This window comes from Bombus affinis, chromosome 10, assembly GCF_024516045.1.
Source record: "Bombus affinis isolate iyBomAffi1 chromosome 10, iyBomAffi1.2, whole genome shotgun sequence".
Taxonomy (NCBI): domain Eukaryota; kingdom Metazoa; phylum Arthropoda; class Insecta; order Hymenoptera; family Apidae; genus Bombus; species Bombus affinis.
Genome location: NC_066353.1, coordinates 13,445,478 through 13,457,936, shown reverse-complemented (window position 1 = coordinate 13,457,936; position 12,459 = coordinate 13,445,478). Strand labels below are relative to the sequence as shown.

Here is a 12,459-nt window from a genome sequence, read left to right as displayed (position 1 = left end):
TGAAGTTGAAAATAGGTACACGTATGGTCGCGTGTGATTAATTTACTCGTAAACGAACGTATCCATAGCTTAATGAAAGAACGAAAGTCTTTTAAGAAATGAAAATTTAATGCAAGTGTTGGTAACTTCTACGTTGGTATTCTGTGTACTATGTACCTGAAATCATTCGCGTTTTTGTACTAGGAAATGATCATACTTGAAATTGAAAAATACGAGAACAAATATTTGCTGGCAGTAGCCGTAAAACGACACGTACTATATTACAAACGTCAAGCGTCGGTATTGATAAAAGATTTTTTTGCCAAAAAGATATTATCAATTTCGAAAAGCGCGAAAAATTATGAAATAACATCTATTTTATTCGTATTTTATTTAGGCACATATTCATCCATGGTTAAATTACCCACTTACTTACTAAACAGTATACTAGATATATTGCAATCTTCAAAAATGGCATTCTAATATAGCAATGCTTCAGCGCCATACTAAAAAACTTCACCTCCTTTATATTTATATCATTCTAATTTCAATAAATTTATATTTGATTGCATTAACACAAGCTCACCAAGAACATGTTTCAATAGTGGACAAATTGAAAAATGCTGCTCAAATTACGCTCAATGTATTAATAGCATGTAAGTTAATGGAACTATATATATACAGCAAGCTTGTCTCTAACTTAAGATACAATCGTTACAATTATTGTGACCTTATACAATTTCAAATGGAAATAAACTGTATATTAATAGTATTTTTAATTTTCCGCCGTCTTCGAGAAGCTTACGATATATTTAGTACGCTGTTTAATAAGAAAATGGGTAATCCGACAGTTGTCTCTTATTTGTCTAAATAAAATGCAAATAAGAAATTATTTCACACTTTTTAGCGCTTTTCGAAGTCGGTAATATCACAAAATCTTTTATTTCATATTTTTCAGTAAAGCGATCAATATCGCAGGACCAACGTGAAATGACTTTCATTTTCGTTAATAAGGCGTTAATTTATTTCTATCTATTTATCATTTATTTCAATCCTGAATTCTTATTAATGAATAAATGTTGCATAGGCTATTCAACCCCGCATACGAATAAGAAATAAACCAGCTGCATTCCGCGAACGATATTATACTTTGAACAATGATAGGGAAGGATATTTTTATAACTTAATAGTGTGTCACGTATCATTTCGCTGTAAAAGTAGACTTATGCCGAACGAATCAATATTAAAGCGAATCAGCAGAACGATGTTTCGTACAACGGAAACACGAGTTGAAGTTTATATTGCGAAATGCATATGAATGCGCTCGACCAGGCTTCTGTTTCGCAATCATCTCGATATCGCAGAATTAGCAGAACAACGATAGCACTGAACGTACGTAAATGAAATCGGTGAACAACGAATTGTTTGCAACAACGATAGTTAACAACCAACAAATCGGAGAAATTTTACAAACAGTACCGATCGATGATCTATCTCGGGAAAACGCGAAAGATTTCCTCCCGATAGCACAATTCAATGCTGAATAACCGACGAACGTATATAAAAATTGCATTTTTGCAAAACAAGGTAGTTTACGAAAAACAAAAATGCAAAAAGAATCATGCTGATTGGTCAAGTCGTTTCGGACAAATCCGCGAACATTCATAAAAAAAAAAAAAAAAATACATGTCGAATTGAGGTACCTTCTTTCTGTTTCGAAGCATTTTCCATAAAAATTGAAAACCATCGAATTCAAATACCAAAATTGTCAGCCGTTAAGTTATATATAATATTTGATGCGGAAAATCATCAAATAATGATACGCGAATCTGAATAAAACCATTGAATTTAAAAACGAAAACCGCTGCAACGTGCAATTTGAAACGGACCATGTATATCACTGAAAATGTGCAAATCGATGGGTATCGAATATTCCTGACTCATTTAATACGATTGGGAAATTACCTTCTTACAGAGGTTGAAAATATTTCGAAGTCATTCCGCGTATCACGTTAATCAGGCTGTTGTAGATCAGAGATTAGAATTGTTAACGAAGCTTTTGGCCGACGTCGGTAATCATAGGAATTAGATGGTAACCAATCTGGAGATACGTACCATGGGTTTCGTTAAAGGAAGATTCATCGGTGGCAACGCGAAGCCACTTCTCTCTTGTCGACCCTCCTAATTTTCGCAAAGCAAGGGCAGAATATTAATAAGAATCAAATTTTCACCGTAGATTCCTGATCGTAATAAATGATCGTTCGTGAGAGCAGTGGTGTTCAGATCGCCGTCTCTGGGATTTCTTTCGAAATTAGAACAATTAAGTTGCTCCTACGATTTAGTTCGCTTTCGTCATTTAATATCAGCTATTTATATAGATTTAATAATGAATAATGACATCAAATTCCTAATGAAATTTAATGAGAAGTGCATAGTTTTGTTGAAATAATAAGTATCGTACAGAATATCCATCCTGTCTGTACAAGCGAAAGATTGAGTTATTCTTTCCAGTCATTGTACTGTCCTTTCTTCGAGAGTCTGTTTTAACAAGTATTTCTTCCACTCTCACCTTTCCGTCTGTACACTTTTGCTGCACAAAGATGAGCGTAAAATGTTCTGTCTTCTTGACCATTAAAAGGAATAGGAAGTCGAGACGTTCTTTTCTTGTACTTTTTCCTTTTGGAGCGTCGTTGTTCAAGTGGCATCCTAATCGTCCATTATGCTAATGTACGATTCTATTTTTTGATAGAAATTCCAGTATTATTCCAGTTTATTTTATCTTACAATTCACCGCGTACCTTGCCAGCACTCGTGTAATTCCTTTCGCTGAATTTTTTCACAATATGCAAAATTTCTACCGCTTTGGAATATATTTGCAAGCTTGGGAAGTTCGACGAGTTTGGAAATTTACGTACTTAGAAGTTTCAGGGTTCGATTAGTTTATCTGCAAAGGCGAATTCGATGGAAGATTCACAATATACCGATTTCTTCTTGAGAAACTCATTAAATTTCGCGCACGTTTACGGAGCAAACTTTCCGGGGCTTTGCACGTGTTCTTAATTCAGGAAAATCATGTTCCATGTTTTTCTTCCGAAGTCTGCTGTATATCATTGTTAAACAAACTAAACTCCGATAAACGTAGGAAATCTGAGCAGATTCTTTACCGGGAAACAGAAAATTTTAGTCTCAAAATTTATATTTCTGCTTTCCGAGCGAGAAAAAATGTTGGAAGTATCAAGGCGAAATAATATACAAACGTTTGATCTGAAAAACAATGCGGCAGTCACATTCATATACTCGATTCATCTCGTTATCCTCGGTACATTAAATATAATATAAAATTCATCGAATAAAATTAATCGAAACATATTCGCGCATTTCTGTATTATACTTCCAAGGGAATATATAGCGCTTGAATATCTGTTAAACGGTTTCAAAATCTAAAGCTAAGGAAAATAAAAACTGAAATGTTCGATGCTGTTGATTATTCCTTGCGCTTCATTAAATGAACGCGTATATCGAATTACTTAGGTATTAAATCGCCAGCAGATCGATTACATGGAAAGAATTGCACGTAGTTTTGGAACGTACGAAGAAAGATGGGACGCATGGATGTAGGTACCAGTGTTCATGTATTAAAGGTTTTGGAAACGATCCAACTCGAGTCTGCTGTTTCTCCAGCAGATCTGGTGCATCTTTAGGAAGAATTCGATGGAAATTCCGATCACATACAGCTGATTGGTCGGATGCGTATAGAGTGCCAGACCACCGCCATTGCAGCTTGTACTTCTTTTCGTCTGTTTTGTTCCATTTGCTTGATCCGATTTCGATAGAAGGCTGCGAAAATTAAGATAATAATGCCGTTTCATATCAGTCGCAAACGTACATGTAAAATGTAATAAATAATGTAAATTTAAAATTCATATGTAATATGAATATGTATAATGCATTTGTATCGTGGTAAGACAAACTTCGAGTAAAGATCGAATTTTACGTATAATCTGAGATAAAAAAAAAAAAAAAAGAAACAGAAGAATAGAAATTTGTAAAAAGTTGACATACAAAGTTTATCGTATTCGTATGTCTCTTAGCTTGCCACTAAAAAGACTTGATTATTTCGTATCGTGATTCAAAAATCGAAGTCCAACGAATGGAAAAACAATTTAAACGTTCCGAGCAATCTTTTCTTGTACAATGACGTTTTTATTCGATTCGGCAAACTGTTTAGTCACTCTCCGATAGCTCGAGTAAATAATAGTCAGAAATATAAATAATTCTTTGTTTCCTTCTATTTAATTCTATCCGCCGTGTCAAGTCGTACCAGTGCAATCGTATCTGGTTAATATAACCAATACGGTTAGAATAAAACTGATTCTGACTCACCTAGGAAAATCGTGTTGGCAGCTAATTAGGACGGAAACTATCGGAAGTAAACACATTCTGCAGGAACGTGCCATATCCTTTTAGGGAAGCTATCCGTGGCTCGATGTTCGAAGAGAAAGCATTGTCGATACCTTCAAACTTTATCCGGCGTGAAGCTACGGCATTTACGTCGACATATTTTTCTTTCATCGAAGAAATGGCAATCATCCGTGGTCAAGGAACAGACATTCACGAAACACTCGACTTCACCCGATTCAGATATCTTTTAATCTTTTCCATCTTGCTGACAAATAAAATAAAACAAGATGACCATGAATATCTGTATGTTCTTACTGGTTAAATCTAAAAAAGTATTTAAGAAAATAATTTAAAAGTGTATAAAGAAATACAGGAAGAAGCGGTGGAATAATATGTAAATGTAGGTAAATGGATACATGCAAAATATTAGATTGTCCGAAAAGTTTCTTTCGTTTTATAGGGAAATAATAGACGCACAATGTTATTTGTTTTATATTAGTTTATCGAATTATGCACGAATATAATAATAGAAATAGAACGAAATGGATCATACCTAATTCGATAAAATAATATAGAACAGAAATTGTTGTTCATCTATTATCACCTTATGAAACGAAAGAAACTTTTCGGACAAGCTAATATAATAATAGTAAATTAGCAAACTGAAGTGCTCGAAGAACTCTACGATATAGTAAGAATACTTTCGTTTTGTTATAAAATTTTCTATTTTTGCTCCGGTAAGAAGAAAGAACTTAAAACTTGATAAAACTTTGTTTCAGTGCTTTTATTGGTAGAGACTGGCTGGTTGTGCGCAGGTATAACGTGGTTAACGCATTTCTACCAAAGCTGTACCATCGGCCAAGTGAAAGACGTAATGTTAGGTAAGCTTTTCGCAAAGGTGTCCGACACTTCTAATTCCAATAGGAAACAGAAACGATATTTCGAATGAACGGCGATACAGCTGCTAGAAATATAATTGTTCGGAAAATACAGAAGGGAAACTAATCTTATTCGTTTCTAATTTCCAATTTTGTACCTGTATCGTTGTTCTTTCGAAACAGCGACTCGTCGTACGAAAGGGGCTACGCTAAGAGAACTCTAGCTATCGAAAAAGTAATTTTTACATCAATTAAATCCCGAGGACGGAAATGATGCCTGTACTAACAATAACGCTCGCTTTAGTAGAATCGCGTGCGAATGAAATTCCACGACGCCGAAACGTTCTGTGAAATGTTGCGGTGGTTTCCGCGGTATCTTTGTAATTGCATAAACCAAGGAACGCGTAAACATACTTGCGTCTGAAATCAGAGCAAACACGATTTTAGCTTTCATTTTCGCCGCAGGTTTAGTGGTATCAAATTGGTGCGTATTAGCGTCGGTGATGGTAACGGTATGGTGCACATACGACGCTGCGGGTAGATCGTGGGTAAAAATGAAGAAATATCAACGCAGCATGAGGGAAGCGGAATCGAGATGCGGTAAATTGCATTACAACCGAAGCGGTAGCAGAAACAGAAACTGGCGGCAGAGGTAACGATTTACGGCTTGAGATTCTTATTTCACTTCTCGCGTCTGACTTATTACCGTCTACTTCCACTGATATCTTTATCCCCATGTTACTTGATACGGGATAGTTAGTGGAGGATTGTCGAGTCTTTGTTCGCCTTTTAAAGTGTTTCTATCTATCATACATTAAGCAATATAAATAGCGTAAAATAAATAAAAGCTGAGAGAAGATTAAGCTACAAATAAAACAAGATGATATATTAGGTCATGCTATAAGTTCGTGCCGACTTTTGTGTATACATTTCGTGCGTCGATTTATACACATACGGCGATAAGGGACCGATGCACTTGAAAAATGGGAAGAAGTTGTACAACGAGAGGGAGATTATATTCTTTCATGAAACTGAAAAGTATGTGAGCAATCTTAACATATATAACCGCTCGAAAAACGGCACGAACTTATGGGATGACCTAATAAATAATATAGAAAATGATTGGAAAATGAATTTACGATAGGTTTCACAATTCTCGACGCGATAATACCTTCTCGAGATTTTAACGACTAAAATGACGAATATTCGGTGCTTGTAGAAAAGTTATACGAGCGTACCAGGATAGCTGGGACAACAGATGCAGACTTTTATTCTGCTGCATGGGCAATTCCGATAGGAATCGAGTAAGTGTTGTGCGAAATGATACGCGTCCTTCGAAGATTTGCTTCAGGTCGGTGCAAAATGCTTGGTCTCTTTTCTACCGAATTGTTTCAAGCAACGTTATCGATTTGCATTTAACCGGGGAACGCGATGGACATTTCGACGTCAACTGCATACATACATGTCATTATTTTCATTGCTACGTATAATGATATTCATCTGATGATAGCTATTCATTGAACAGCGAGGTCAAAATATAAATTATTTTCATCAAATAAATTTGTGCTCTCGCATTCTGTCTGTTTGAGCGGAAACGATCGAAGAAATAAAATTAGAGTTAATATTTTCGATAATATTGGTTCATCATTTTATATTGATTTTATATATTCGATATTAATATCTGATGATTTAATTTAGTTGCCAAAAATTAAAAATACCACAAAGCGTTTGCATCGATCTGATAGAAGCAGCCTAGATTTTCAATGAGATTGATTCCTCCCCAGAATTCGTTCGCAGACATCGCCAGATTATTGAGCGACTTTTTCCGGGACCTTGACGTGGTTCCATCGGACGTGGTCGCTGGTCTGGTTTTATTGAGAAAGTTCCAAAAAATCGAACGGGAACTGATAGTGAAGCAACGAAAGAACGATACGTACGAGTTTCTATCCGGTGTGCCAGTTACACCTCGCACTAAATTCCTGTCCTTGACCGAGGATGGTGATCTGGGCCACTTTCAATCGGCCATTCATTACATGCACTTTGCCCTCGCTGCTTACGGCTGGCCCATGTTCCTCATTAGCCATTCCACCGGTCTTTGTCAGCTTTGCACGAGGTAATGTTACCGCGAACGCATGTCGTGATTCCAGGTGTTAGCGTCGACCGATTTTTCAACGATGTTTCGCGCGATTACTCGACAGAATCGATCGAGTTTCGGTTTTTAATTATATCCACTATAGTTTTTACCGCGCTCGTTTCTCTATAAAGGAATTTCGTCCTGTTTTCTTTCTGTTCTCTCAGAAACAACGCGAGTTTCCACGAAATTCTCTTTTCCTTCCTTCCAGATTCTGTTACACTCTCCGATTACATTTTTATTTGTCACAACATAAATTTGGAATTCGCTACGTCGTAAACCTAAACGTTTACCTAATCGTAATCTTTTATTTAAAGAATCAGGATGCGAGCTTCTCCACCAAAGTTGTTCGCCCAATCAATTAGCCGCGAGTAATCGGCACGCGAAGCATCTGGAACCATTTGCATGCCCCGACTAATTTCTAGAGTGAAGGCATCGAGGAAAATAAGTTGTTTGAAACTTTGTGGCAGATTAAGATGCGGCTGTTTCCCGTGCGGTAGGCACGAAGACGAGGCGACCGTTGTGGAAGACAATTGTTGCCAGTGCAATTACGCCGCACTAAGAAAGATGGTTGACGTCGCTGAGGTGGAGGTCATTTATGCGACTTTTCACGTCGACGTCGGTGAGACGCCGTTCTTCGTCGCGCTCGATTACACGAAGAAAAAGGTTTCGCGCGTTTCCTCATTGATTCGCATGCATCGAACCGCGTTTGCTCGAGAAACAGCGAACACGAGAAGAATTAGAGATAGAATAGAGATAGGTCCCCTAGGTATCTCGCGATGCTCGTTCGCGACGATATTCGTCGACAACCCGATCGAATTCTTCGCATAAAAGTTGCAATCTGCACCGGTGTGGATTTCGAGATTAAAGCAAACTGCGATACGTCGGTATTTTTGCTGCTTAATTGTAGAATAAATGGATCTCCTTTGGCGACTTCATGAATTTTTCAATGGCTATTAACCGTGCCATCACAGCGAACTTCGTCGCAACGACATCCGTGAGAAGTTACCTATTATAAATATATGCATACCCGTATGTATAGAGTCATCGTGTGAGAATTGTAGTTTAATCCATAATGAATAAGTTACACCATTTTGCTTAACTCTGTTAAACTTCTCACGAGTTTAATATATATCTAAAAGTATCCATCTTTGAATAATTCAATAATTATTTAATAAAATACGATACCTGATTAGCAACGGAGCGTAACTAAGCGAAATTTAATTTCTTATCTCCCTTTATCCATTGAAAAATGGAGACTCGATATTAGTGTACGAAAGAAGACTCGAGAATTTTAACATAGTAAAGGAAGTGGATCGAAATAATGAAAAACCGATAGTTTGCCTCTTGTTAAAATTCCATAGAAAATTTTAATCCTCGATTTCTAAGATAGGGTTTAAAGGTCGCTTTATCCCGAACTCGAGCGAACTTGAGGACGGATAATTACCAATTTTCTGCTGCCTCTTTTCAAGGTTGTCGTTAGTATACGAGGAACTCTCAGCATGAAGGATGTATTAACGGACTTGAACGCGGAGGGTGAAGTGTTACCATTGTCACCACCGAGGGAGGATTGGTTAGGCCATAAAGGGATGGTCCAAGCAGCCGAATACATTCGAAAGAAACTACTAGAAGAGGAAATTATATCCCGCGCGCTTGCCAAGGTATTATATTTTGCCTTGCTGTCGCGATAAATGCAAATGCGTTATGTGTAAAAACTAACTTGAACGAAGCAATTATATTTTATCATCTTTGCACGTTACGTCGCGAACACCGTCGAATTAAAAGAGTAATGCACCGAACACAAGAAACATTGCGTTTATTTTATTTAATAATTAAATTTTTATATTCGACAGCGTTGTCTTAGCATTAAGCAGTTATTTCATGAAATATAATTTTCCTGATGGAGAACTGTTCAATTTTTTCCTTCAGGATACGTCGAGGGGGACCCATCAATTTGGCCTGACACTCGTCGGTCATTCTCTGGGAGCGGGTACAGCAGCTATCTTAGCGATTTTGCTTAAACAAGACTATCCTGACCTGGTGTGTTTCTCGTTCGCTCCACCGGGTGGTCTCTTGAGCATGCCTGCTCAGCAATACTCACAGGAATTTATTACATCCGTAGTAGTTGGGAAAGATGTCGTACCTAGGATAGGTCTTAGACAGATGGAGAGCTTAAGAGCTGATCTTATCAATGCCATAAAAAGGAGCGTCGATCCGAAGGTACGTACTTTATCGTGGGAGAAATAGAAAAATACATAACTCCTATAACCTTCTGAATAAATGGAATGTCAGTCACACTAAAAAGAACATGTAGTATCCCTTCTATCTTCGTCATCAGTTATTTTGTTCTTTTTCGATATGAAATTAAAAGAAAAATATAACGCCCCTTTCATGATACGCGTTACAATGATTTTTGTAAAATTTAAGAAATATAAATATATAAGAAACGTAAAGATATACGAAGGAAATACAAACGTTATGGTATATAGAATATTAAAAGTGAAATGCGTATTATAACATTTAGAAAAATAATTTAGAGAATAAATACGTGCTTGCAAGTTTCATCTCTATCATTGTCCCTGAAAATATAAATTTGTGTAAACATCGACAAGCTAGTCGTCAGTTTTTAATTCTAAACATCAGCGTTCATCTACCCTGACATTTATACATTCTAATACTAAATATGTACTTTCAACAGTACCAATAACCAACGACATTAAATTCCACAATTCTAATAGTTTTACTATGACTCTCTTAAATATTCGACGCACGTATTATTATATATAGTATCGGAGAAAATTTATAACTTTAGGGTTTTCCAGCTAATTTCAAACTTCAAAAAAAAAAAAAAAAAAAAAAAAGAAACCATATTTTACGCGCACTGTCCCAATATACATTAGCATTTACCAAGGAGAACGATAAGTGTTCCCGTATAATCGGATAGAGACTGCGCTGTCAATCGTAACGACCGTTTCAGTGGAAAACGATAGCGTGCTCGGTGATGTGTTGCGGTTGTGGTTCCACCCCTACCTCGGCTGCGAATTTAGAAGCTGGTGGATGTATCAGCGAGTATCAGAGAGACAAGGACCTAGCTCGTTCGCAGACTGTTGTTCCGAGCGACTCCAGCATCGCGTTGACATTGCACAGGCCTCTCTATCCACCCGGTCGAATCATACACGTTGTTCGACATCATCCCAACAAGGGAGAGTAAGTTTGTTTGTTCGTGTATCGTCGTCGGTTTTATTTTAAGCATCGTTTAAAACGCAGACACGAAACGTTATGATGCAATCTCTCGAGGAAGGTGATTAAGAGCAAATTTTAATGAAAGATGTTTTTCGTTTCTAGGAAAAAGTATGAGAGCCGTTGGAGGTACGTTTATCGAAAAGTTTGCATTTTCAGGGTTGCTCTGGGTAATTGCATCTTGGAGATGTGCCCGCATTGCCCCGCATGTGTTCCTCGGATTCGTATTCTACACTTGTTTCTTTGAAATCTATCGTCGCACATTCATGACTGTTTCCTGCCGAAGAAATTGTCGTACAATCATCTTTTATATCCATGTATTTGCATGATTGAAATTTATAGAGAACGAGTATACGATGTTATACCGCGCGATACGTAGTATAATACCTGATCGTGCACGGATTCGTGCACGAAGTAATTTTTTAGTAAGATTAATGGTACGATCGTTTTCAAACTTTGAGAGCTGACTGAAAAGTGTTACGTTGGGAACCACGCGTTGTCCGGTTTAAATAGAAAATTCAACGTGCTATCCATGGATTTAAATTCTTCTATACCTTCAAATTATTCCAATACTTTAGATCTCTAGAATTCGAATGCCAATGGAACGTGGAAATTATTCTCAAACTTTGAAAACCATCAGACTACATCGCTTTATAAATAATACTTTAAAAATAACGTACATAGTTGAGGAAGTCATCCATCCATCGAATATTCAAATCCGCGTATGCATCCAACTGCATGAATCTCACGTAGCGACTAGTGTCTCATAGAAGATTAAAGAATTAATTTCGTTGAAAAAAAATTTGATCGTCGAAATTGACCCGCACGAACACAATATCTCCTTCTTTTATTTCAGACAAATGTTACACAAACACGAACCGGTGTACCAAGCGCTTTGGGCAGGACCGTGCGACTTCGACGAGGTGTTGATAAGCCCGGTGATGATACAGGACCATATGCCGGACAATATGTTGAAAGCATTGAACAAGGTAAGCCAGACCGATTTGATAATTCGTCAGATAAAGAGGTCGCAACCGCCGGTTCGCCGAATGTCCTCGGTAAGGCTGGGTAATTACGAAATCTTGGAGGAAACAACGGACGAACTGAATCTGAAGGAAGAGGACAAACCTCAGAACGTAGTAATCAATATAGAGAGTAATGGACACGTGAAAAATGGAGATGTTGGTAGTGTGCAAATTGAAAGTACTCGAAACGTCGCGGAAACGGATAACGAGACTATTGTGGTCAATGTCGAGGTACACGAACAAAAGGAAACGAAGTCTGGATCTTGATAATGAGGTGGAGCTGTTCTGTTGTGAATATCGATCCTTTCGCTGCTAATATTCACATTGGCGATCATATCTTTAGATAGAAGACGTAAATTGACACAGATAGTAGAAATTTTATATATATATATATATATATGCATTTTTTTTTTAGTCCTTCTATCAATTTTGTATAGTAGTTTTTACCGTGAGAGCAATATCATGACTCCAATGTTTTCATTCTATGAAACATTCTTTGTAGAAGTTATATGTTATCGTTGGATGAATAATGTGGATATTAAGAGTGATAAAGGTATCACAGATTCTTTCTTCGCGACGAAACTGTTAATCCACTGACGATTTACTAAGCAATAGTACTCTAGGATAGAGCTTTTATGATAAAACCTGTTTGTTACAAAGTGATACTTTTTATCGAATTTTAATGTCCGACTGACGAAGAAGCTATAAGATTCTTTTACGTTTAAGTTGAAATAAATTTTAATCAATTTGTTGCGTAATGTTTTTGTATATAGTCATGTAGTTAAGTATACGTAAAACCACAAGT

At 37.0% G+C, this 12,459-nt stretch overlaps 1 protein-coding gene across 16 annotated transcripts in view; it reads left to right on the top strand.

Annotated features, from left to right (window-relative positions):
* Positions 1-12,459, top strand: part of LOC126920902 (diacylglycerol lipase-alpha) — a 53,250-nt gene that overhangs the window by 33,549 nt on the left and 7,242 nt on the right. For 14 of the 16 annotated variants that reach the window (XR_007712141.1, XM_050731881.1, XM_050731875.1 and 11 more), the window contains 10 exons: positions 5,160-5,261; positions 5,724-5,910; positions 6,478-6,562; positions 7,043-7,371; positions 7,860-8,055; positions 8,862-9,050; positions 9,319-9,609; positions 10,367-10,596; positions 10,735-10,758; positions 11,486-11,618. Coding sequence is in view for 15 of the 16 variants with exons in the window: in XM_050731881.1 (XP_050587838.1) it covers positions 5,160-5,261; positions 5,724-5,910; positions 6,478-6,562; positions 7,043-7,371; positions 7,860-8,055; positions 8,862-9,050; positions 9,319-9,609; positions 10,367-10,596; positions 10,735-10,758; positions 11,486-11,618 (1,766 nt within the window). In the remaining variant the exon portion in view is untranslated. The remainder of the gene's footprint in view (positions 1-5,159; positions 5,262-5,723; positions 5,911-6,477; positions 6,563-7,042; positions 7,372-7,859; positions 8,056-8,861; positions 9,051-9,318; positions 9,610-10,366; positions 10,597-10,734; positions 10,759-11,485; positions 11,619-12,459) is intronic. The other 2 variants (XM_050731882.1, XM_050731884.1) reach the window with 1 other exon arrangement.